Source organism: Dipodomys merriami, unplaced genomic scaffold (genome assembly GCF_024711535.1).
Source record: "Dipodomys merriami isolate MVZ:Mamm:240054 unplaced genomic scaffold, mDipMer1.0.p SCAF_29, whole genome shotgun sequence".
Taxonomy (NCBI): Eukaryota; Metazoa; Chordata; class Mammalia; order Rodentia; family Heteromyidae; genus Dipodomys; species Dipodomys merriami.
In genome coordinates this window covers 1742589-1768441 of record NW_027204381.1, presented here as the reverse complement: position 1 = coordinate 1768441, position 25853 = coordinate 1742589, and the positions used below count along the sequence as shown (strand labels likewise).

The 25853-nt window shown below is 44.3% G+C and overlaps 1 protein-coding gene across 1 annotated transcript in view; it reads right to left on the bottom strand.

The window, feature by feature from the left end:
• Positions 1–6173: 6173 nt before the first annotated feature.
• Positions 6174–25853, bottom strand: part of LOC138838814 (solute carrier family 35 member F2) — a 32849-nt gene continuing 13169 nt past the window's right edge. The window contains exons 2-8 of the mRNA XM_070038167.1: positions 19870–20045; positions 18601–18728; positions 14578–14737; positions 13097–13253; positions 11429–11481; positions 9764–9918; positions 6174–8766 (exon numbers count right to left, since the gene is read on the bottom strand). Of these exons, the coding sequence (XP_069894268.1) occupies positions 8578–8766; positions 9764–9918; positions 11429–11481; positions 13097–13253; positions 14578–14737; positions 18601–18728; positions 19870–20045 (1018 nt within the window). The 3' untranslated portion in view covers positions 6174–8577. The remainder of the gene's footprint in view (positions 8767–9763; positions 9919–11428; positions 11482–13096; positions 13254–14577; positions 14738–18600; positions 18729–19869; positions 20046–25853) is intronic.

The window sequence follows — 25853 nt, the reverse complement described above, 5'->3', positions numbered from 1 at the left end:
CGTGATCCTCAGATCTCAGGCTCCTGAGTAGCTAGGGTTAAATACATGAGCCACCCGCATCACCCAGCTCACACTGATAGTTCTTTCCACTTTAAGTCCTGTGGAGTATCACTCACCACATGATAATGGAAAGTTCTATTTTGCTAGCCAAGTGAATCTCAGGAGGAAGAGACATTTCATGAGAGCCAAGACTGCCATTTCAGTGAAAAGCACAGGGGCCTTGGTTTAACAAATTGTTGGATTTATTTCAACTGAGTACTTGCATGCTTGGAAAAGCTGTCATCTAGCTTGTCAGCATACCATGAGATTTTTAATGATCCACTCCTATAACCTCTGTTCATCAGTGTAAGATGAACCTTTTCTCTGTGGATTTGCAAGGATATGTGTTAATGAGATCTTGTTTTGTTCTGTTCTTAGATGAGGGCTTACATTAAGCATACTCTGAATTCTTAAAAAAACACATTACAATTATCCATCCAGGCAAAGCATCTCTATTTATCTACTTAATTTTCTTTTCACTCTTCATCCTGAAGTCACTAATGCTGCTGTGCGTTATAACATAAACATCATGTATACTCAGGAAACTGGCAAGATTATGCTTGCACTTTTCACATAATTTCAATGCTTCTTAATTTTATCCCTTCTGTGTCACTTTTCTGGTATATCTAACCATTCCTGCATTAAAACATACCTCAGCGCTTCCATTTCATTCTTTATCTACCATATTTTACTGGTCCTGTGATTCCATTGTTATCTTATTTTCAATACAATCTTATTGGTCTATTTTATTCTCAAGTTTGCTATTCACTGGCCTAGAGAACTAGTAGTTTTGAATTTTTCTAAATTGTCCTTGAATCCACAAATATTTCCATACACACACACACACACACACACACACACACACACACACACACACACACACACACACACACACACACACACACATTTTCTTCTTGCCAGTCCTGGGACTTGAACTCGGGGCCTGGGCACTGTCCCTGGGCTTCACTTTGCTCAAAGCTAGCATTTTACCACTTGAGTCACAGCGCTACTTCTGGCTTTTTCTGTTGATGTGGTACTGAGGAATCGAACCCAGGGCTTCATGCATGCTAGGCAAGCACTCTACCATTAAGCCAATTTCCCAGCCAACTATGGTATTTTTAATTGGCCAATCAGTGCCCGGAGTTTTGATAGTTTTATCTGTCAAAGGTGAAAGGCAAGGGCTTCTGAAGAAAAAGGGCAACAGGAGGAAATGAATTTGTCCATTTTACTTGCCTTTTCCCCCCATAGCCTAGACAGCCCCCAAATATGACACTGAACAAATGCAACACGTGGATGGAGTCCTTTCTCCCTGTAATTGAGGAATGAGTCCATGGACACAAGGGGAGACGTAAAGTGGCAAAGACTTAGTGAAGGAAACGGTAAAGAGAGCTCCGACCAAACAGAAGGGGTCCCAAAGGAGAGAAACACCTGCATAGCCACTCTCTAGGCAAGAGCCCCTCATGATTATTGGAGAGGCTGTGGGTCATACCAGTCCTCAGACCCCATCTGAGGCTCCACCCAGCCTGTACGAGCTCTTCAAGCATCCTTCAGCCCCTCTGGCTGACTACCTGTTCCACTGCACACTTCTGGGGTTCAATCAGCCGGTGTTCCAGAGCAAGTCTTCCAGGGACGATGGGCCATGAAGTGATGCCCAACGGCGTGCATGCTCCACAGCCCAAGGCCATGAGCTCTCCGCAGGTCTGCACACAGGACTTCGCAAGACCACGGTGAGGGATGCAGGACCACTATGGGAGGGGAAATGACTTTGCCCCAAGTGCCTACATGGGTTCTTGGTCTGATCTCAGTTTGATTAGACAAGAGTTACAGTAAGGTAACAACTGTATCATGCCAGGAGCCAGTGGCTCACGCCTGTAATCCTAGGTACTGAGATCTGAGGATCGTGGTTCAAAGCCAGCCCCAGCAGAAAAGTCCATGAGACTCTTTATTTCCAATAAACCACTCAGAAAAAAAAACTGGAAGTGAGTGTGGTTTAAGTGGTAGAGTGCTAGCCTTGAGCACAAAGAGGCTCAGGGACTGCACCCAAGCTCTGAGTTCAAACCCCACAACCACCACCAACAACAACAAAAACTGTGACATAAAGTTAGGCTTTTCTTAAGGGGATTCATTTTGAAAATTAGAAATTTTCATTCCTTGAAATTTTGTTTTCGTATTTTTTTTCTGGTTGGGCAAGCCCTATGTACCTGTCTTATGTACATATGTAATACCTCAGAATGAGACCTGGGACTGTTGTTGCTTACACTGAAGTGGGAAGATCATACAGGCTATGGTTTGTAACCATGATCAAAAGGCTAGTTAGTAGCTAAGCTAAAAGTCCAGACTAGCATCATGTATCTCCTACTTATATTGCACAAATACTGTGTTGCCCTCTGTGTGTGTGTGTGTGCGCGCATGTGCGCACATGCGCTTGGATCATGGGTAAAATGTATCTGCAGAATACAAAGTGACTTCATCTGACCCCAGGAAGGCTGTGGTTCTAAAGGTCAGGTCTACCTGTCCTCAGGAGACTTGAATCAAAGTCTCTCAAGTCAAATCAAAGTTTCAGTTTCACAAGCGGACGAGAAAACAAATTTAAATAGTCTTACAAATCACTCGCTCTTGGGAGCTGATGGTTGTAGCCCAAGCTGGGGACATGAAGCCCTCAAAGTAAAACAACCTAAATCAGATAAACATTTCCTTACCTTTTTTTTTTTTTTTTTTTTTTTTGTGTGTGTGTGTGCCAGTTCTGGGGCTTGAACTCAGGGCCTGGGCACTATCCCTGGGTTTTTTTTTGCCCAAGGCCAGCACTCTACCACTTGAGCCATGTGCTACTTCTGGGTTTTTCTGTGTATGTGATACTGAGGAGTCAAACCCAGGGCTTCATGCATGCTAGGCAAGTACTCTTCCACTAAGCTATATTCCCAGCCTCTAATCATTTATTATCAGGATGTCAATAGTAACAAGATTCAGCTGGACAGAGTCCCAGGGATTGCTTGCTTTTGTTAATGCAGATCTTTATTTTCCAGAATTTCTATTTCAACACTGCCACCTAGTGTACTTTATCAAACCTCAGTCTATCTACTGTAGGAAATGGTGTTCCACCCCGAGGAACAGTAATGTTCACTGCCATGGAAAAGTGCCAAGGACATATTGTTGAGTAAAATTTCCATAGGGATCCAGGCACCAGTGGCTCTCTCCTGTGATCCTAGCCACTCAAGAAGCTGAGATCTGAGGATCACAGTACGAAGCAAGCCCTGGCAAGAAAATCCGTGACATTCTTCTACAATTAACCACACATACACACACAAAAAGCTAGAAGTGGAGCTGTGGCTCACGTGGAAGAGTACTAGTCTTGAGAGGAAAAAAAGCTGGGTGCTGGAAAGGTGGCTCAGTGGTAGAGTGCTTGCCTTGCATGCATGAGGCCCTGGGTTCGATTCCTCAGCACCACATTAGCCAAAAGAAAAAAAAAGCTGGAAGTGGCGCTGTGGCTCAAGGGGTAGAGAGCTAGCCTTGAGCTGAAGAGCTGAGGGACAGCGCCCAGGCTCAGAGTTCAGGCCCCACGATTGGACCCAAAAAAAAAAAAAAAGAGTTTAGGGGAGCTTGAAAAAGAAATGTGCTTTTTTTTTTTTTTGCCAGTCTTGGGGCTTGACCAGGGCCTGTTGCTACTCCTGAGCCCCTCTGCACTCAAGGCTAGCATTCTACCAGTGAACTACAACACTACTGCTGGCTTTTTCTGAGTAGTTTATTGGAGATAAGAGTACAGACTTTTTTTTTTTGCTGGAGCAGTCTTCAAACCTCAATCCTCAGATCTCAGCCTCCTGAGTAGCTAGGATTATAGGCATGAGCCACCAGCGCCTGGCTAAGAGATGTGCTTTGTTTGAGATTGTCAATTGTGTTTGTAGCATCCTCCTGAGGAATAACAAGATATCGATGTAACACAAGATGAGCTACTAGAAAGAAATGAAGGTAACAAGTTCAAGTGTGGGCAATTCAGTCCTCTAGGCCTGGATCCCTGGAGTGATAGAAGAAGTAGAGAAACCTCTAAGTCAAGTTTCAAAGTCTTTATTGAAGGCTGAAGATCAACCAGAAGGGCAGAAGTTGAGCACACCAAAGGATGGGAGGTATAACACTAAACATGAAGAAAATTAAATGTCAGCTTGTCAGCTGGCAGTGTATTTTGTTTTTCACTTTGAAGTAACACTCTTGGCAGTAAATTTTATTGCTATGACAATAAAGCACAAATGGCTATTAATCCCCATCAGAGAAAAAGATTCCTGGCAGTGTGATGATTTTAAAGAAAATAATCAGATCTTCTTTAAGCTTGATGGCTTATTATTTAGTGTAAATCAACCTAATCATGCAGTAAAATGACCTTCTACATGACATAGGACTACATAGCAAAATTAAACATAAATTCGTTGTTTTGTTTTTTTGTCAGTTGTGGACCTTGAACTCCGGACCTGGGTGCTGTCCCTGAGCTATTTTTGCTCTCAAGAATAGCACGCTACTACGTTGAGCCTCACAGTTTTCTGGTGGTAAGCTGGAGATAACAGTCTCCCAGACCTCCTTACCTGGGCTGGCCTTGAACTTCAACCTCAGACCTCAGCCTCTTGAGTAGCTAGGATTTACAGGCATGAGCCACCAGTGCCTGGAGATAAATATTTTATAGGCTCAGAGCACACAGGCACTGTGCCAGGCACCTTTTCTATGTCTCACCTTGGGCTTGGACTCTGCTCTCCTCCGGGCAGGCAAGGATTAGTGCTAAGTGACTGAATGATGACTACATGGAAACATCTAGAAGCTTATTTATCATCCATTGCAGCAAATACCAATTCCAATGCCTTTTTTTTTCTGATCAGCATCGATTCTCTTCCCCCCTTATATCTAAATTTCCATTTCCATAAGTGGCTGCATTGTAAGATTGTTAGAGAAGACATTACTTAAACCAATGGCAGCAGGTTAAGCACTGGGAGAGAAAACCTTGGGACTCTAATCCGGCAGGTCTATGCAGGGAAGGATAGGAAACATTTTGGTGTTTTGAAGCAGCTTTAATCCCTTACATACCAATTCTACATGACCAGACTTCTCTGAACACCCTTTCTATTACTATTGGAGAACTGTACATTCAGCATTACCTAATTTCCTCATAAATCTCTTGCCTTTTAATCAGCTAAGTGGCTATCTGCTGCATTTCCCTTGATTTATTGATATCTTTTTGAGGGCGCTGAACATCTGCCCAGGGACTAAGTGGTTCAATTGGACAAAATGGCACATCACCACTATAATGGCAGCAGAGTCCTGACCAGACATAAGAGATCTCACAGGGACAAAGGGAGACAACATCTTTAAAGGGAAAACTCCACTACTGCAGAGAATATGGCATGCCAGCCTAGTTTTTCTGTAAGCACCTTCCTACAGCCCTCACGACAGAAGATATTGCACTGGTTGGCTGAGCAATCCTCAGAAGCCAGGGTGAGGACAGGGTCCCAGCTACCCTCAGAGGTTAAAATCCTGGATTCTTTCTCCACTGGAACCACCAAACTCTATGTAAGCCACAAGAAGGTGCTTCAACTCTTAGAGCGCAGTGTTTCAACCGTTCACCCCTACTGAGGCCAGTCCTGATCAAATACTTTGGGAACACTTGGAAAACAAAACACTTTAGCCAGGAACTGTGGTTCCTGTCTGTAATTCAAGCTACTTGGAAGGCAGAGATTAAGAGAATTTAGAAGGCAGCCCAGGCTTCCCCGCCCCCAACAACAACCACCACAACAACAAAAATTAGCAACACTCCATCTTAACAAAAAAGTTAGGTGTGGTGGTACACACCTGTCATCCTAGCTACATTGGAGACAATAAGGATCATGGTCAAAAAAAATAAATAAAATAAAAATGGTTGGGGAGGTAGCTCAAGTAGTCAAGTGCTTACCTAGTAAGCATGAGTCCCTTAGCAGGAAAGAAGACAGGAAGGAAGGAAAGAAGGGAAGGAAGGAGGGAGGGTGGGAGAGAAGGAGGGAGGAGGAAAAGGAGGAAGGAAGGAAGGAAGGAAGGAAGGAAGGAAGGAAGGAAGGAAGGAAGGAAGAAAGGAAAGGAGGGAGGGAAAGAGGGTAAGAAGTAATATGCTAATCAAACCAAAAGTCTTCAACAAAAAGCCAAATATTTTATTTTATTTTTGGGGGGAGTCCGGTCGTGGGGCCTGAACTCTGGGCCTGGGCGCTGTCCCTCAGCTCTTCAGCTCAAGGCTAGCACTCTACCACTTGAGCCACAGCGCCACTTCTGGCTTTTTTCTTTTTGCTTATGTGGTGCTGAGGAATCGAACCCAGGGCCTCATGCATGCAAGGCAAGCGCTCTACCACTGAGCCACCTTCCCAGCCCCAAAGCCAAATATCGTAATAAAACCCTATTTTTGATTGTTTGACACTGTCTGTGGTGGGGAGAGAAAGCAAACAGTGGTTTGGAAATGGCAGATTTAACAGGTTGCAGAGACTAGAGCTATTTCTCTCAAAAAAGAAAAGGAAAAAAAAGCCATTGTGAACATTTAGAATGTGAAAGCATTCTCGCTCTGAAGTTTCCTCCAGCCCAGCTAGTCTCCAAGTGTTGGGGACCTCAACCTTGCAGGAGGTATGACTCCTAAAAGTTGGAAGTAAAGTCTTGAAGATATTGAGTCAATATCTATACAAAGAGCCAGGTAAATGAAGAAAACCCAGTGGCTGGATTTCCATGAATTCAAATTGCTTTAATAATATGAACACTTCCTCCAAATTTCTTCCCCCCCTCAAAGTTTACATGGAGTTTTCTAAGAATGGTGCCCAATATGTTGATCCTCTGACAGCTGCTACAAGTACAGGCTACCACTCTGTATTGCAGAATGTCAATGAAATCTCACAGCATTGCATAGATTTGTTACAAACTAATATAGTATCCTTTCTTAACAATCAGGGGCTTCCAAGGCCTGGAGCCGGGTAAGGGGGAGGGTGGAGGGGAGTGTTACTCTTCTCAGAGATATCATTAATTTGTGTCTTCATGTTCATGGCCTTTCTTAGCAGTTTATAGAAACAAAGTGTTCTCCTTGCTGTGATAATTGGAAGGAATATTTCGCTTTCTGGGCTGCAAGGGAACAAGATGAGATTCACGGGAAGCATTCCTGCAAGTTATGAAAATACTGTTTTTAAAAGAACAGTGACTGCATCTTTGCTCTGGTCCAAGAACTCTCACCGTGTGTAGTGTAGAGCTCAATGCAGCTGGAATGCAGTGTTCTCTGTAACTTGAAGTGAAGGAATGAATGTGGCTGGTGAGGGGCAGGGGGAGATGGAGGAGGGGAATGATGAGGGAGGAGTAGGAGGGGGAAAGAGGAGGAAAAAAGAAGAGCAGAATGAAAGAGGAAGAGGAGGAAGAAGAAAAGGAGAAAGAGAAGGCGGAGGAAGATGAAAAGAAGGAAGACAAAGCAAAAGGGAGAGGAAGGAAAGGAGGAAGAGAAGAAGAGGAAAAAGGAAGAGGGGATGGAGGGAAAAGAGGAGGAGGAGAAAGCAGGAAGAAGAGATGAAGTGGAGGGGGAAAAGGAGGAAGAAGGGGAGAAGTGGAGGGGAAGAGGAGGAAGAAGAAAGTAAGTAGGAGGAAGAAAGGGAAGGAGGAAGAAGAGGAGGAAGAGGAGAAAGAAGAAAGAGGAAGATGAAGAAGAAAAGGAGGAAGAGAAAAATGGTGGAAAAGGATGGGGGGAAAAAAGAGAAGGAAAAAGAAGTGGTGGAAAAAGGAGGAGGAAGAAGAGGAGGAAGGAGAAAAGGGGTGACAGCAACAATGGTGACAGAGGCACTGAACACAATTGGGAGAGGGTTCCTAGATTACTCCGCTCCCCTTTAGCTCCAGTTGGGCCAGGTTCCGAACCCCCAGCCCCCAACTCCTCCCAGGAATGGCGCAGACAAACCTCTTCTATTTTACTTCCCACCGTTTTGCCCTGATGATCCCTTCCTGTCTTCCTCTGGAAGCTCAGCCGTGCTGGATGAAGGCACGATTGACCCCAGGGCCAAAGTCTTAAACGTGAAATGAACATGCTTCTCCAGCACTCACCTTAAGACTCTCAGAACTGCCCACCGGTCCATGTGTCCGCCATATGCAATCAGTGACTAGACCCCACCTGTGCCCATCAGCTATCGGGCCTATGGACACTGACTGCCCCAGTAGGACAAAACCCCCAAAGATTCCAGCAGAGGAAACCCACCCAGGCCCACGTTCCTGTTCCTGACCCAGGGCTCAGTCCACTGTTGGCTACTTTCTCCCAGGAGGGCCTCTCAGAGCCCTGGGTAGGACTGGCAACCTTGTCTCTGGCACAAAGTGGAACTGGTCATGATCACCGAGAAACACAACCCTCACCTTGGAGGGGGTCTGCTCTAGTCTGGCATTTCTACATTGTTCAAAGTTCCTTCCACTGGATGCCCACTATCCAGTGCTGTGGAAGTGGTTGCTGTGAACCTGGTCGTGTCCCCTGGTGGAGGACACTGTGTGTTCTGGGGGTTGGGGGGTGCGCAGGGAGTGCACTGTCATCTCCAGCTACAAGACTGCAGAGTGGGTGTCTGGGAGTCCGCTCTCCTCAAGCTTCAGCCCCAAGTTGTCGATGCCGATGATGGTGACCGGAGGCACGCTACTTTCCGCAGGCTCTGCCGTGCGTGTCGGGGCGGAGCAGTACAGGACAAAGCCCACCATGATCACGGTAAACGACAGGATGTAGAGTCCAGAAAACTGGAACAAGAGAAGAACAGGTGGTGAATGTCCTCCCTTGCATATGTCTCTGAGCCCTTACCTTTGGCCAGCTGAGGTAGAGGCAGGAGGTTGAAGACTTGAATGCCAGCCTGGATTACGTTTAAAAAGTCAATGACAAAGCTGCTAGATGCTAGTGGCTTACACCTGTCATCCTAGCTACCCAGGAGGCTGAGATCTGAGGATCATGGTTTAAAGCCAGCCAGGGCAAGAAAATCCATGAGACCCTTATCTCTAATTAACCACTAGAAAACTGGAAGTGGCACTGTGACTCAAGTGGTAGAGCATTAGCCGTAGGCAAAAGAAGCTCAGGGACAGAGTCCAGGAACTGAGTTCAAGCCCCAGAACCAGCACAAAAATGAAGACAATGACAAAGCTGAACACCAGTGGTTCACACCTATAATCCTAGCTACTTATGAGGCTGAGATCTGAGGAGTTCGAGTTCAAGACCCAGCAATGGCACCACACAAAAAGCAAAAGTTGAACTGAGAAAGGTAATATGACAGTTAATATATATATGTGTATATATATATATATACATATACACACATAGATATGGATACACACATATACACACAGAAATATATACATATGTGAGTGCAGACAATGAGTACCACTTGCCTACTTGCAGAATGAGAATGGCCAGCTCCTAATGCAAAATTCAGCCTCAGTACCAGTGAGCAATTTCCTACCTTCAGCCTGATATTGTAGCTCTTGACCATTCTCATAGAAAACAACAACAGCAGCAGCAGCAGCAATAATAATGGGCCTATCAAGACCACCTGTCTGCTTGCCTTTGACATTTTGTTTCTAATCATGTCAATAAGCTGTAAATGGCCCTTCCGTGTTAGCTCAGGAATACGTTAGCCAGCAAAACTGTAAAGATAACGGCTGGTTCCTGTCCTACACAACATACCAAGGCTTTGAAAAGTTTTACACCAAGCATGTATTCTTACTTGAACACAACCTATCTTCTTACCTTATAGTTAAATAGAAAGAGTCCAAAGAAGAGACTGTAGAGGTCAGCTGTGAGGATGCCCAGGTTGACAGAAGTGGCACTCGTGACTTGAATCACCAGTGGCATGAAGCTGTACAGGCAAAACATACAGAGGGCGAAGGCCACAAATAGCAGGGCTGCAGGGAAAAAGAATAATAATAAAATAGCTAACATGATTGGAAGAAATCAGAAGACAAATGGGGAAAGAGGAGCCAAGACTCAGCTGCCATATCACCAACCCACCCCCTCCCTAGCGATCAGCATTGCCAATGAGACTCCAAAGCTCTCTGGAAAAAGCTTGGGGAGTAAGATCACAGGTTGTGAAGATCTAAAAGGGTGTTAGAAGATTTGGGCCATAAAATCCTTCCTACAGTGGGACTGTCTTCAGCTCTTATGACCCCCAGGTAATCCTCCCTGTTAAGGCTGAGTGATACCTGAGATTAAAGGGCAATAGAACCGAATTAATGTCACCTGTCAAGAAACATCGCTTGTCATCTGTGCTTGACCTCTTATTTGTTTAGTTGGTTGGATATGATTTGAGTGACTGGATTTGGTATAAAGTATTTTTAGGACATCAAAGACAGATATTAAATCCATTGTATTTTGTCCACCTTACTAAATGTCACAAGAAAGCACAATGTAATCATCTTCTTTAGGACAGTGCTGACGGCAAGGGTAATAAATCTATCTTGAAGCCATTTTCATTTCATCTCATGCTCAATTCATATATGCATACAAAGACACGTATTTTCACATATTCTGGCAGTGTAGGTTATTAAATTATTCAAGCGTGGCATACAATCTTCAGTGACATGTATGTGCTATGTCACTTCTTTTTGCCCATCATGAAGTAAAGTTTGAATCTTTCCTAACATCTTCTGCTTCATTTCTGCAGAGGCTCAGAAATATCAGAGGAGAAGCAATGGGAGATGATTATATAACCATCAGATGCTTCAAGTTAATTGCTTCCCAAATCACAAACAGATGACAATCTTCATAAATTTGAAGGCCTTAAGAAACAGATGTAATTGCCAACAATGCCTGGCAAGAAATAACTTTTATGGACATTCATCTACCACTTGTCAGAGAGAAAAGTCAACAAACACAACTATCACTGAAGCGATTTTACTAGGCTATAGGAATATTAATAAAAATGAAGAATGTTTCTAGGGACACATTTTTTTCATTTTCATTTTCTGTCAGTCGTGGGGCTTGAACTCTGGGCCTGGGCACTGTACCTCAGCACCCAATTTAGGCATGCATTTTTGTTAGTTACAAGACTGAAAGAACTGAGCACCGGTGGCTCACGTCTATAATCCTGACTACTCAGGAGGCTGAGATCTGAGGATCACAGTTCAAAGCCAAGCCCAGGCAGGAATGTCTGTGGGACTCTTATCTCTAATTAACCACCAAAAAGCTGGAAGTGGAGGGTGGATCAAGTATTAGAGCCTCAGACTTGAGCAAAAAGGACAGTGCCCAGGCCAAGTTCAAGTGGACATGGTGCTATGGCTCTAAGTGGTAGAGCACTATCCTGGAGCAAAAGAATTCCAGGAACAGCGCCGAGGCCCCTAGTTTAAGCCCCATAACTGACAAGTAAAAAAAAAAAAAAGAATTCTAATTTAAAATAATCATCATTGAATTACATACCAATTTTCCAGTCCCATTTTATGCTGGCAATATCTTTATATTCCACGATCAAGCTAAGATTAAAACAAGAGGTAACAGAGATCAACACACAGATTTTTTTCTATTTTATCAGTAGTTTAGTTGCTATACTTCTGCTAAGGTAAAAAATTATGTTAGGCCAGGCGCCAGTGGCTCACGCCTGTAATCCTAGCTACTCAGGAGGCTGAGATCTGAGGATCTCGGTTCAAAGCCAGTCTGAGCAGCAAAGTCCGTGATACTCTTATCTCCAATAAACCACCAGAAAACTGGAAGTGGCACTGTGGCTCAGGAAGGTAGAGTGCTAACCTTGAGCTGAAGAGCTGAGGGACAGTGCCCAGGCCCAGAGTTCAAGCCCACGACCCACAAAAAAAAAAAAGAAAGAAAGAAATTATGCTGACCTTTGAAGATTTCTTAGACTAAAGCTACCCTTTACCAAAAAATGATAAAGAAGATGGGTGTGGTGGTACACGCCTATAATCCCAGCACTCGCCAGGCAGAGGCAGGAGGGTCACCAAATTCAAGGATAGCTTGGCCTACAAATTGAAATTCTGTCTGGGAAAATAAATGAATGGATGAACAGATGGACGCATGGATGGATGGATGCCTGATTCTTTTAAGTATTCTTTCTTCCACAGTGCTCAGGTATAGGACAAAAACCTAAAATAATGTTTTCCCTTGAATAAATTTATGAAGTTAATGTGTTAATATTTCCCAGAAATAACTGAAAGAGGAAAAAGTTCTGACTGGGAGTACTTTTACTACATTGCTATCAGCAGTCCCAAGCATCTCACTCATGTAAGAAAATAAGACATCCTTTGCCCAGGGCTGGTTTGTCAGACCTATAATCTTAGATACCCAAGAGGCTGAAATCTGAAAATCTCAGTTCAGTCAGCCCAGGGAGACAAATCCCAAACATTCTTTTCTCCAATTAACTAGGAAAAAAAAGCCTAAAAAGTTGGGCACTGGTGGCTCATGGCTGTAATCCTAGCTACTCAGGAGGCTGAGATCTGAGGATTATAGTTCAAAGCCAGCCTAGGCAGGAACATCTGTGAGACTCCTATCTCCAACAAACTACTCAGAAAAAGCCAGAAGTGGCGCTGAGGCTCAAGTGGTAGAACACTATCAGTAAGCAAAAAGAAGCTCAGGGATAGTGTCCAGGCCCTGAGTTCAAGCCCCAGGACCAGCAAAAAGAAAGAAAGAAAGAAAGAAAGAAAGAAAGAAAGAAAGAAAGAAAGAAAGAAAGAAAGAAAGAAAGAAAGAAAGAAAGAAAGAAAGAAAGAAAGAAAGAAAGAAAGAAAGGAAGGAAGGAAGGAAGGAAGGAAGGAAGGAAGGAAGGAAGGAAGGAAGGATGGAAGGAAGGAAGGAAGGAAGGAAGGAAGGACCAAAAAAAAAAAAAGCTTGAAATAGAGGTGTAGCTTAAGTGATAGAGCCCCAGCTGTGAGCAAAAAAAGGCAAGTAAGAGAGGTTGAGACCCTGAGTTCAAGCCCCAGTAATGGCAAAAAAAAAAAAAAAAAAAAGACATCATTTTTGGTATTTCTTCTCTCACTACTGGTTTCAAATGCAAGTCAAAACTAACCAGTACTAGTTAGTAGTTAGTAATCGACTATGATGTATTTAACTCGTGGTTTTAAGAATGATGTCGCCTCTTACAGCTGTATGCCGCTGATGATGGTCCCGAACAAGCCCACCATTCCTAAAAACTCCTGTCTGCTCAGCTTTTTCACGATGTATTCTTCACACACGTTAGAAACCGCATACAGGGAAGCTCCAAGCAGAACCAGTATATCCCCAATCAGGACATCACTCCCTGCGGGGACGTGAGGCACAAAAAGAAATACATGGTGAATGGGAAGTATAAAGTCTCTTATTCTTCTCATGGTCTAGCACCATGCTGCTGTCGTTTTTCATGTTTTGACTTCTCAGGTAACTAAACTGAGTGGGAAATGGTGGTCTATGTGATTCTAGGACAGGACAATCCTAGCTGCTCAGGAGGCTGGAATCTGAGGACCACAGTTCAAAACCAGCCCAGGCAAGAAAGCCATATGACTTTTATCTCCAGTTAACTACCCCTAAACTCCAGAAGTAGAGCTATGGCTCAAGTAGTAGAGCTCTAGCCTTGAGCAAAGAAAGCTCATGGAGAGCACCCCAGCCCTGAGTTCAAGCCCCAAGACTGGCACACAAAATAAAGGGAATTAATTGAGAAGTATAGAAAAGGTTGTTTGGTGAGCACAGCAATTTTCTCTTGATCCAAGAAGACACTGAAGGCACTTGTAAATTGAGTGAACTCAGACCATGTCTAGATTTTATATTACCAATTATCAGCCTTTGACACAAAGTCTACCAAAACCTTCTCATCTACAGAATGGCATGTAAGAGATTACCAGTGAACACCAACTATCCTTTTCCATTAAAACAAATATTCAGCTGGGTGCTGGTGGCTCATGCCTGTAATCCTAGCTACACTGAAGGCTGATTTGAGGATCGTAGTTCAAAGCCAGCCCAGGGCAGGAAAATCTATGAAACTCTTATCTCCAATAAACTACTCAGAAAAAGCTGGAAGTGGCACTGTGGCTCAAGTGGTAGAGCACTAGCCTTGAGCAAAAGAAATTTAGGATCAGAGTCAGAGCCCAGGCCCAGAGTTGAAATCCCAGGACTGGGGGGGCGGGGGAGAGGGAGGGGAATTCACCTGGTTTGGCATAGCAGGTCTATAATCTCAGCACGGGGGATGGGTAACAATTAAGAAGATCATAAATTTAAGGCCAGCCTGGACTCTATAATGAGAACCTGTTTCAAAATTAAACCAAGAAACTGCTCTGACAAGACAAAAATGAAGCAATTTAGCATGATAAAACAAAGGAAAAGGAAAAGATTACAGGCTACTTGGAATATAAAGACCTTGAAGAAGTGGTTACAAAATACCAGCATCTGGAAATAAAAATTGTAACATAATTAAATAATGGAATAATACAAATAATCACAGATAAGATCATAAATAATTCACAAATTAATGATAAATAGATGAAATAAATAATCACAAAGCCAGATGTTGAACTGCAGTGTCTCCATCACCACTCTGGGACCTTCGACTCTACTTTGCACAACTCTTCTGTGATGAGTAAACACAGCCTTACCTGAATTATCATCTCTCCCTGCTAATATGTCTGCCCCAACCATGGTTCCCACACCTAGCAGACAGACAAACACAGCGATGAAGTGGATCACTCTGTATCTTGCGCGTAGAATAAACCACGAGAGGGCCATCAACACAGGAATCCCAAAGCAATCCAACAGCTACAAGGAAGGAAAAGCAAGCAGCTTCAAACATGGCTCGCCACCCAGAGATTAAGTAATTAAGCACTAAGAGGAAGTTATTGTCCAAGATACTAAGTGCTTTATGTGGGTTAACTTACACAATTCTCACAACTCCGTGAGATTGGAATTATAACCCCATTTTTTAAAATTAGGACTTTGTTTTTGAAATTATAACCCCATTTTATACATGAGAAAGCAGAGGCACGAAGAAGAGGAACAAGTTACCCAAAAGCATAAACTTGAAAGTGGGGTCAAATTGCTGAACCCAAAAATTCTTCACCAGGGCCTCGGTGTTTATCCCTAAATCGAGGAGGCAAATTTCCCTTGCAGCATGCATCCATTACTCAGGCAACAAATATTTATTGAGAGACCATGTAAGAGAGCCAAGGATGCAGACTCAAGCTCTGTCCTCAGGGAACCACCCAAGGCTAGACAGGAATGGATCAAATAATCACAAATTCAAACATTTAATTGACACTGAGTAACATGCTATAGGTTCCAGTGAGAGAGCAAATAGACACTGTGTTCCCAAGAAGTGCACAACTCCCCGCCACGCACCACCACAAGGGGAGACATTGGTCTTCTTGCTCTTCATCATTCCCTACTCCTCCATCACTACTGACCCTAGGCCCAGAGAGCAACTTGCTCCACTCCTGACACTGACCATCTGAAAGGCAGGGGGATTAAGGATGTCAAAGTGATGGGGAATACAAAATCACTGGCCACATCACTGAGTGCTGGTGGCTGACAACTTGTCATCCTCCTGAGTACAAGAGGTTGAAATTTGAGGATCGGGATTTGAAGTCAGCCGAGCAGTGTAGTCCTTGAGACTCAGCTACAGTTAACCAGCAAAAAGCTGAAAATGGAGCTGTGGCTCAAGTGGTAGAGCAAAGGACAGCCCTTAGTCTCTGACTTCAAACCCCTGGACTGATACCAAAAAAAAAAAAAAAAAGTACTGTACAGCAATAGTAAAGAAGGTACTAGGCTAGGAAGGTGGCTCAGTGGTAGAGCGCTTGCCTTGCATGCCTGAAGCCCTGGGTCTGATTCCTTAGCACCACATAAGCAAAGAAGGCCGGAAGTGGTGCTGTGACTCAAGTGGTAGAGCGCTAGCCTTGAGCTGAAGAGCTGAGGGACAGCACTCAGGCCCAGAGTTCAGGCCCCACGACTGGCCCCAGGGAGGGTTAAGAAGGTACTAAGGAAGACCCTAGGGATGAGAGTGGTATAAAAATTATTTATTTAGACTAAATAACATGTGGAAGAGAAAGTAAGACTAAATCAGGCCTTCAAGAATGGAGGGAGCCAGGCGCTGGTGGCTCACGCCTTTACTCCTAGCTACTCAGGAGGCTGAGATCTGAGGATCGCGGTTCAAAGCCAGCCTGGGCAGGAAAATCTGTGAAACTATTATCTCCAATAAACCACCAGAAAACCGGAAGTGGCGCTGTAGCTCAAGTGGTAGAGTGCTAACTTTGAGCTGAAAAGCTGAGGGACAGTGCTCAGGCCCAGTGTTCAAGCCCCACGACCGACCAAAAAAAAAGAATGGAGGGAGCAGCTGGTTGCCAGTGGCTCACACCTGTAATCCTAGCTACTCAGGAGGTTGAGATATGAGGATCATAGTTCAAAGCCAGTCTGGGCAGGAAAGTCTGTGAGACTCTTATCTCCAATTAATCACAGAAAAAGCTAGAAATGGTGCTCTGGCTCAAGCAGTAGCACACTAGCCTGGAGCAAAAAGGAGCTCAGGGACAGTGCCCAGGCCCAGAGTTCAAACCCCGGGACTGGCAGAGAAAGAGAGAGAGAGAATAGAGGGAGCTTCAAGCAATTGCAGAAAAATCCAGCTGAGTAAGCAAAAAGGAACAGGCCCATAGGGAGGAGTGAGGATGGCAGTACAATGAGCAAAGACAGAGCAGAAACTTGAGCCACAGTTGGGTGTCAGTGGCTCACACTTGTAATCCTAGGTCCTCAGGAGGCTGAGATCTGGAGGACTGAAGTTGGAGGCCATCCAACAATTTACTACACTCCATCTCCAAAATAACCAGGAAAAAAAAAAAAAAGCAGGATTGAAAGTGTGGCTGAAGGGGCTGGGAAGGTGGCTCAGTGGTAGAGCGCTTGCCTTGCATGCATGAGGCCCTGGGTTCGATTCCTCAGCACCACATAAGCAAAAAGAAAAAAGCCGGAAGTGGTGCTGTGGCTCTAGTGGTAGAGCACTAGCCTTGAGCTGAAGAGCTGAGGGACAGTGCCCAGGCCAGAGTTCAGGCCCCACGACTGGACCAAAAAAAAAAAAAGAAAGTGTGGCTGAAGTGAGGGTACCACAGTTTAGCAAGCGAATGACCTGTATGCAAACTCCAGTACCACACACACACACACACACAAAGCGAATGACCTGTATGCAAACTCCAGTACCACACACACACACACACACACACACACACACACACACACACACACACACACACACACACACACACACACACACACACACACACACACACACACACACACCACAGAAACCCAGGCCATGGGTACCAGTGTCCACATGACAAACTTCTCATGATCTGCCACATGACCATCTGCAGTTACAGAATCTTGGAAGACATCTTAAGAACAAGGTTCCAAGACCATTGAATCCACACTTCCACATTAGGAGATTACCAAAACAAGAGATATACTCAAGTGGGAAAAAAAAATCAACTTAATTCCAGTAGCAAGTATCTCTGCTACTATTTTCAGTCAGTCTTTGAGATAGGTCTTCCTCCCTTTACCAAGGCCAGCCTCCCACTCATCATCCTCTTGCCCCTATCTCCTAAGTAGCTAAGACTACAGGCATGCTCTATCACACTTGACTAGTACCTAACTTTTGACAATAAAATGGTTTCTTTTTTATATTCCCCTGAGAAGCTAGGATGAAATAAATAGTTTTGATAGAACCAGGCATGAACTTAAAATTGCAACCGTGTTTTGCTTAACTGTGCTTAGACCTAACACCAATCCAAAACTTTTTACCACCCTTAGTCAGTTATCAAAGTTTCTAAAAATTGTGAGCAAGTAATTAAAATATGTGTAAAATTACCAGGATAGAAAATGACTTTTTTTAAACAAATTGACACCTTGCTGAAAGCACGCTTACTTGTGATTAATGTTAACTCTCAGCTTTTATTTTTATGAAATTGAGTGTTAGTGATGGCTAGTGATAACAAATCATTTCCTGTTCTCAAATGATTAACCCGTTCCAGTCAAACTCCAAGAAGTTTTCTGACCATAAGGCTCAGCACAATTAGCACAATGTTACAAAAGGGAAGAATTTATGCTGGGCACCAGTGGCTCACACCTGTAATGGTAGCTACTCAGGAGGCTGAGATCTGAGGATCACAGATCAATGCCAACTCAGGCCAACAAATCCCAAAGACTCTTATCTCCAATTACCTAGCAAAAAGTGAGACTTGGAGAAGTGGCTGAAGTGATAGAGCACCAACAGTAAGTGCAAAAAGTCCAGCAGGAATACAAGGCCCTAAATTCAAGCCCTAGGAAAGCACACACACATTTATATATACCCAAATAAACAAACAACAAAAAAATCACAACACCAAGTGCCAACTAAATATTTACACTTATTTTAGTAGAAACCATTTTAATCACTATAGCGTTAGCAGCTTTGAGAAGTGATTAATTGGTATACATTTTTCACTAATTTCTGGAAACATGATTCATGGGAACATATGTCCTCTGAAAACAGCTATCATCTACCTGCATTTAGGTTTTCTTCAAGGAAATGTATTTTCAGTACTATTGAGTTAGCCCATAGGTATGTGCGTTCTCTTCTGTTGGTGCTGTTCAAAGGCCCGTCCTACCTGGACACTGGTGAGCGTGGTGTACTGGTACGCCCTGACAATCAAGTAATTTGCCTCCACATCCGCTAATCCCAGAAGGATGTACTTCCACCATTTTCTTTTCAGAATATCTAGAAGATTATCGCTGCCTATTGAAAGAAAGAGTCGCATTATTTGAAAAAAATGATACAATGCCTGTTCATTTGAAGACCGGAAAGTCCATGCAAGCCTTTTATTGTATATTGCTCTTTTTATTTTAATATTTCAATTTTTTATGGTTATTATTAAGATGATGTAGAGAAGGATTACTGTTCCATAAGTCAGATAATGGATACATTTCTTTTTGGGCCACGTCACTCTTCCCTTTACTCTCTGCCAGTTTTCCCTTCCCACTGTCCCTCCATTTCTGGGATTCTCCTTATCTCCCCAAACGACAGATAAATGAACCAAGGGGGAAAAAAAAATGTCATCTCTACCAACAACAGCAGGGGGAGGAAGTGGCGCTGTGGCTCAAGTGGTAGAGTGCTCACCTTGAGCTGAAGAGCTGAGGCACAGGCCCAGCCCCAGGCCTAGGAGTTCAAGTCCCACGACCAACAAAAACAAAAAAAACAAAACAAAAACAAACAGCAGGGGGGCAAAAAAAACCAACCTTGCTTCCATTTCCTAGAATTCATTTCTATAAATATTATTCGAAATGTTCAGAGGCCCAGAGGCTTTGTGCCTTTGAGTTCCTCCCCTAACAGTATTCTCCTTTTGTCTCACTGTGTGTGAATGCCTAGAGTCCTGTATCATTTATTTACTGTGTATTTTATTTTATTTTATTTTATTTTTGGTCCGGTTGTGGAGCCTGAAGTCTGGGCCTGGGCGCTGTCCCTCAGCTCTTCAGCTCAAGGCTAGCGCTCTACCACTTGAGCCATAGCACCACTTCCAGCTTTTTTCTTTTTGTTTATGTGGTGCTGAGGAATCCAACCCAGGGTCTCAGGCATATAAGGCGAGCGCTCTACCACTGAGCCACCTTCTCAGCCCCCTTATTGTGTATTTTAAATTGGTCAGTCCTCATTTCTGTTACTCAGAACCCAAATTCCTTCACTATCTTAGCAGACATGAGTTGGTTTTGTTGTTGTTGTTGTTGTTTACGTTTCCTAATATTAAACCTAAGTTAGCCAGGCACTAGTGGCTCCCATGCCCAGGTAAATAAGAAAGTAATAAACAGATGTCTAGGATTTGGAGGTTGTTGGGGAGCTGCTCCCCACGCTCCCGGCGAGGAGATCCCTCTCTCGCTGGACATACCTGAGTTGAATGCCAGCATCACTGTATAAACCAGAAGCAGGAGGCAATAGTTGATAAAGCTCTGGAGCATGGGGGTGTTCACCTTGTACTTTTCTGCCAAGTACTGGCTGGTGATGGCCGTCCCACATATGCATAATGACAGCAGTTGACCCAGAACAATGGTTTTCAAAATGTTCCTAGAAAACAAGGGAAGAAATCAAGTCAACTATACCTGTCACACACACACACACACACACACACACACACACACACACACACACACACACACACACACACACACACCTTTTGCACTACGTGCAAAGGGAAATGCCAATTATTCCAAATGGCTCTTTAGTTCATTATATTGCTTCCTTCATGGGCACAAAAATTAAATTATGGGATATTTGAGGGAAGACATTTGTTATATTTCTGATACTCCCACCCCACATTCCCTGGAAGACACATTCTTCCTTTTCATTAATTATCTGTTTTGCTTAGTTATCTATGTAATACTTCTATTGGTATGGGTAGCATTTTCTTTAAAAGTAGTTCAAAGCCAGCCCAAACAGGAAAGCTGACCCTAGCAGCTTGAACTCAGGGCCTTGGTGCTGTCCCTGAGCTTCTTTTGCTCAAAGCTCTACCTCTTGAGCCCCAGTAAACACTTCTGGCTTTTTCTGAGTAGTTTATTGGAGACTTTCCTTCTCAGACTTTTCTTCCCAGGCTGGCTTCAAACTGCAATCCTCAGATCTCAGCCTCCTGAGTAGCTAGTATTATAGGCTTGAGTCACCAGCCCCTGGTCCCAAGAGACTCATCTCCAATTAACTACCCAGAAAATGGGGAAGTGGAGCTGATTGTGGTTCAAGTGGTAGAGTGCTAGCCTTGAGCAAAAAAGCTCAAGAACAGTGCCCAGGCCCTGAGCTCAAGCCCAAGGACCAGCACACACACACACACACACACGCACACACACACACACATATACACACACATACACACACATATACACACACATATATACACACATACACACACATACACACATGCACACACAAGTATTTTATTTTATTTTTATTTATTTATTTTTTGTCGGCTGTGGGGCCTGAACTCTGGGCCTGGGCGCTGTCCCTCAGCTCTTCAGCTCAAGGTGAGCACTCTACACTTGAGCTTCAGCCCCACTTCCAGCTTTTTCTGCTTATGTGGTACTGAGGAATCGAACCCAGGGCCTCATGCATGCAAGGCAAGCACTCTACCACTGAGCCACCTTCCCAGCCCACACACACACAAGTATTTTAATTTCTCCTTATTTGATGAACATTTTTACATCACTTCGTCCTCTATAAGGACAGGATTTCCTCCACTGCCCCGCTAGAAGTGGTGATTTTCAATGTTTCCTGCACGTTAGAACCACAGAGCTTGCAAGTGGGTCCTATGCCAGAGCAGTCTTCAAACGAGACTCCAGCCCTAGCTGACACCTTAAAGCAGCCTTGTGGGAGATGGAAGAGAAGGACAGAGCCACGCACTGTTCAGATTCCAAATCTTATAAAATCTGCAGTGGCTAATAATGTGGCTCAGTGGTAGAGTGCTTGCCTAGCATGCCTGAAGCCCTGGGTTTGATTCCTCAGCACCACATAAGCAGAAAAAGCTGCAAGTGGCACTGTAGCTCAAGTGGTAGAGCGTTAGCCTTGTGCACATACAGGCTCAGGAACAGAGCCCAGGCCCTGAGTTCAAGCACCAGGACTTGCAGAAATCAATCAATCAATCTGTGAATGCCTGCCTAACTATCACAAGGCCCTGAGCTCAACCAACAGCAATGTATGTGTAAACTGGGGCGCTATTTACAAAACTAGGAGAGAGAGAGAGAGAGAGAGAGAGAGAGAGAGAGAGAGAGAGAGAGAGAGAGAGAGAGAGAGAGAGATGGGGGAGGAGGGAGGGAGGGAGAGACCAAGGGAGGAAACACCGATAACCCAACCAAATCCAGATTATTTTTTCACATCCTATCACAGGCTTGAAAGCCTTTATAAACTTGGAGTGAGACTCCCAAGTGTGGAAGCATTCAACCCTGGTCACAAATAGACAAAAAGCCCTCCAGGAAGCTCAGATTTGCGTTCCAAAATAGTAGAACAATTTAGCAAGAGCTGTCCTCCAACTATAAAATGTAAATCTCTCCTAAAAGAAAAAGAAAAAAAGAAAAAAAGGAGAGGCACAGTGGAGTAAGGAGAGTTAACATAACAGGAATGCACTTAACTTGGCTTCAAATCATGATGATCTCATCTATAATGGGAGATGGGGAGAGAGAGAGAGAAAGGCAGCTGGCAGAGGGGACAAGGACTGGATACAGAAAAGGAGGCTGGTTTAGTGGTAGAGTGCTTGCCTCGCATGCATGAAGCCCTGGGTTCCATTCCTCAGCACCACATACACAGAAAAAGCCAGACATGGCGCTGTGGCTCAAGTGTTAGAGCACTAGCCTTGAGCAAAAGAAGCTCAGGGACAGTGCCCAGGCCTTGAATTCAAGCCCCAAGAATGGCAAAGAAGAGAAGAAGAGGAGGAGGAGGAGGAGGAGGAGGAGGAGGAGGAGGAGGAGGAGGAGGAGGAGGAAGAGGAGGAGGAAGAGGAGGAGGAGGAGGAGGAGGAGGAGGAGGAGGAGGAGGAGGAGGAGGAAGAGGAGGAGGAGGAGGAGGAGGAAGAGGAGGAGGAGGAGGAGGAGGAGGAGGAGGAGGAGAAGAAGAAGAAGAAGAAGAAGAAGAAGAAGAAGAAGAAGAAGAAGAAGAAGAAGAAGAAGAAGAAGAAGAAGAAGAAGAAGAAGAAGAAGAAGAAGAAGAAAAGAAAAAAGCAGTAGGCCACGTGTAGAGAAAGGACCCAGACTTGAGTTTTTGTTTTGTCGGTTGTGGGGCTTGAACTAAGGGCCTGGGTGCTGTCCCTGAGCTCTTTTGCTCTCAAGGCTAGCGCTCTACCATTTGGGCCTTAGTGCCACCAACAGTTTTTCAGTAGTTAATTGGAGATAAGAATCTCACTGGGACAGTTCTGCCTGGGCTGGCTTCAAACCTTGATCCTCAGATCTCAGCCTCCTGAGTAGTGAGGATGACAGGCATGAGCCATCAGAGCCCTGCTGAAGTTTTTGTTACTTGAGGCCTCACACTCAAACTGGCATTTCCTCCATCAGGTCCTAGTTGTGACGAATGCTGAACCCTCTCCCCGGTAACAAACCTGCTCCTATCTAAGGAAACCATCAGAAGCAGTATGTATGAGAGCATGGAGTACATCCTGTCATGGTTTCCCCACAGAACTTCCTTAGACGGGAATTTCAAAGGCAGGATGTAGTCACAGCACAGGACCTTATCTCCCAAAGTGGCTTCATGCTGTGAGAGCCAAGCCACCAGAAAGCACAGCCCACAGGAGGGGTGGGCCACTGGAGGTGGGGTGGAAGCGGGAACACATAGAAAACTGGAGGGAAGCTGGATCTCAAATACACTGGGACATGATAAATGATGCAGAACTCTAGGCATTCACACACAGCGCAACCAAAGGAGGATACTCTTAGGGGAGGAACGCAGAGGCACAGTGCCTATGTGCCGCTGATCGTATAAAACAGTATTTATGAAAATGAATTCTAGGCCTGGGAATGTGGCTCAAGTGGTAGAGTGCTAGCCTTGAGCAAAAGAAGCTGAGGGGCAGTGCCCAGGCCCTGAGTTCAAGCCCCAGAACTGGGAGGAAAAGAAAAGAAAAGAAAGGAAAGGAAAGGAAAGGAAGAAAGAAAGAAGGAAAGAAGGAAGGAAGGAGAGAGAAAGAGAGGGAGAAAGAGAAAGAAAAAGAAAGAAAGAAAGAAAGAAAGAAAGAAAGAAAAAAAGAAAGAAAGAAAGAAAGAAAGAAGAAATGAACTCCAGGAAGTGAAGAGATTCTTTGTTTTGTTTTGTTTTGTTTAAAAAAAGGATACTCTTGGGCTGGGAAGGTGGCTCAGTGGTAGAGGCCTTGCATGCCTGAGGCCCTGGGTTTGATTCCTCAGCACCACATAAACAAAAAGAAAAAAGCCGGAAGTGGCGCTGTGGCTCAAGTGGTAGAGCGCTAGCCTTGAGCTGAAGATCTGAGGGACAGCGCCCAGGCCCAGAGTTCAGGCCCCACGACTGGACCCAAAAATAAAATAAAATAAAATAAAAAAAGGATACTCTTAGGAGAGAATCACAAAGACACAGTGCCTAAGCACCTCTTCATATTTATATAAAATAATATACATACTGAGCCGGGCACCGGTGACTCACACCTATAATCCTAGCTACTCAGGAGGCTGAGATCTGAGGATGGAGGTTCAAAGCCAGCCTTGGCAAGAAAGTCCGTGGGACTCTTATCTCCAATAAACCATCAGAGAACTGAAGTGGCGCTGTGGCTCAAGTGGTAGAGTGCTCACCTTGAGCTGAAGAGCTGAGGGACAGCGCCCAGGCTGAGTTCAAGCCCCACTACTGACAGAAAAATATAATAATAATAATAATAATAATATACATACTGAAACCAACTCCAAGATATGGAAACTGTTAGTGCAATATGCTCCTTTCCCATAGCTTAGCATACTCTTCTCACTAGGGCCCATTTGGTACAAACAGTAAATAGGGGCTGGGAAGATGGCTCAGTGGTAGAGAGCTTGCCTTGCATGCATGAGGCCCTGGGTTCGATTCCTCAGCACCACATAAGCAAAAAGAAAAAAAGCCGGAAGTGGCGCTATGGCTCAAGTGGTAGAGCGCTAGCCCAGAATTCAGGCCCCACAACCGGACCCAAAAACAAACAAACAAGCAAAAAAAAAAGTAAATAATCAGCCTCCACCCACCTTTACTTTGAGATGGCACTCCTTTGGGGCAGTTACAACCATACAACCATACAAGGCAGTACGATCCCCTTAAAAGTCACCTTCAAATCCGGGCAGCTGCAAGACCCCTGATCTGCCACTTGGGCAGCAGCCATAAATCCTAGCCTGCCATGATGAAGCCCCTAGGCCACAGGTCCACACCAAGGTCTCTGCCCCGAGACTCATGGGTTACATAGGTCACCTTAGACAGTAGCCTATACTACTTCTCTCTTGTAAGAAGGGGTCTTGCTGGTCCTTCGCTGGCAATACACTTTGCGTTGTTCTTTGTGCCTGGATGCCGGTGGTTTTCTGGCAAAGTCTAACAGAAACCAACCTTTTTCTTTTTCAGTTTGCAGTTTTTGATGATTCTGTGTTCTTTACCTTATAAACAATGTATTCACGTGTATAACTTTGGGAGGGTGAGGGGAGGAAGCAGAACTCAAGGGGAAAAGGGTGAGAAAGCGCAGCAGTGGAGCTCACTGGACATTGGTGAAAGTGAACCATATAACTCGTGGGTGGAGATGGCAGGGAGGGACCGGGAGAGAATGAAGGAACAGAAGACACTGTGGGAAAGGAAATGTACTCATCACTCCTGTAAATGTAACCCCGTGTAAATGTATTGTTCTATAGGAATAATAAAGTAAATTTTAAAAAGAAAACTGGCTGGGTAAAATTACTTCCAACATATACATTTGAGAAGCGTTTTCTTGGTTTTTGTGTTTGTACATGTGTATTCATTTCTTTGTTTGAGGCAAGGTCTTTAGCCCAGGATAGCCATGAACTTGTGTTCCTCTTGCTTCATCTTCCAGAGTGCTGGAATTACAGCATGCACCACCATGCTACTCATGAATTTGAGGTTTTTTTTTTTTTTTTTACAGTACTAGGGCTTGAATTCAGGGCCTTGTACTTGCTAGGCAGGTGCTTTACCATTTGAGCTACAACCTTAGCCTGTGAGTTTGAGAATTTAAGAAATGGAAGGTTTTTATTTGTTTGCTTTCTGGGAATGGGGCTTGGACAAGAGTCTGTGCTCACTCAGCTTGCTTGGTCTGACAGCATTCTCTCAACTTAGCCACATACTTCCAGTCCAAGAAAAGACTATAAGGCACTGTATTCCCTCCTTCCTTCTCCCAGAAAATATAAAGCATTTATACCTTTTCCACTCCAAAACACATATTCA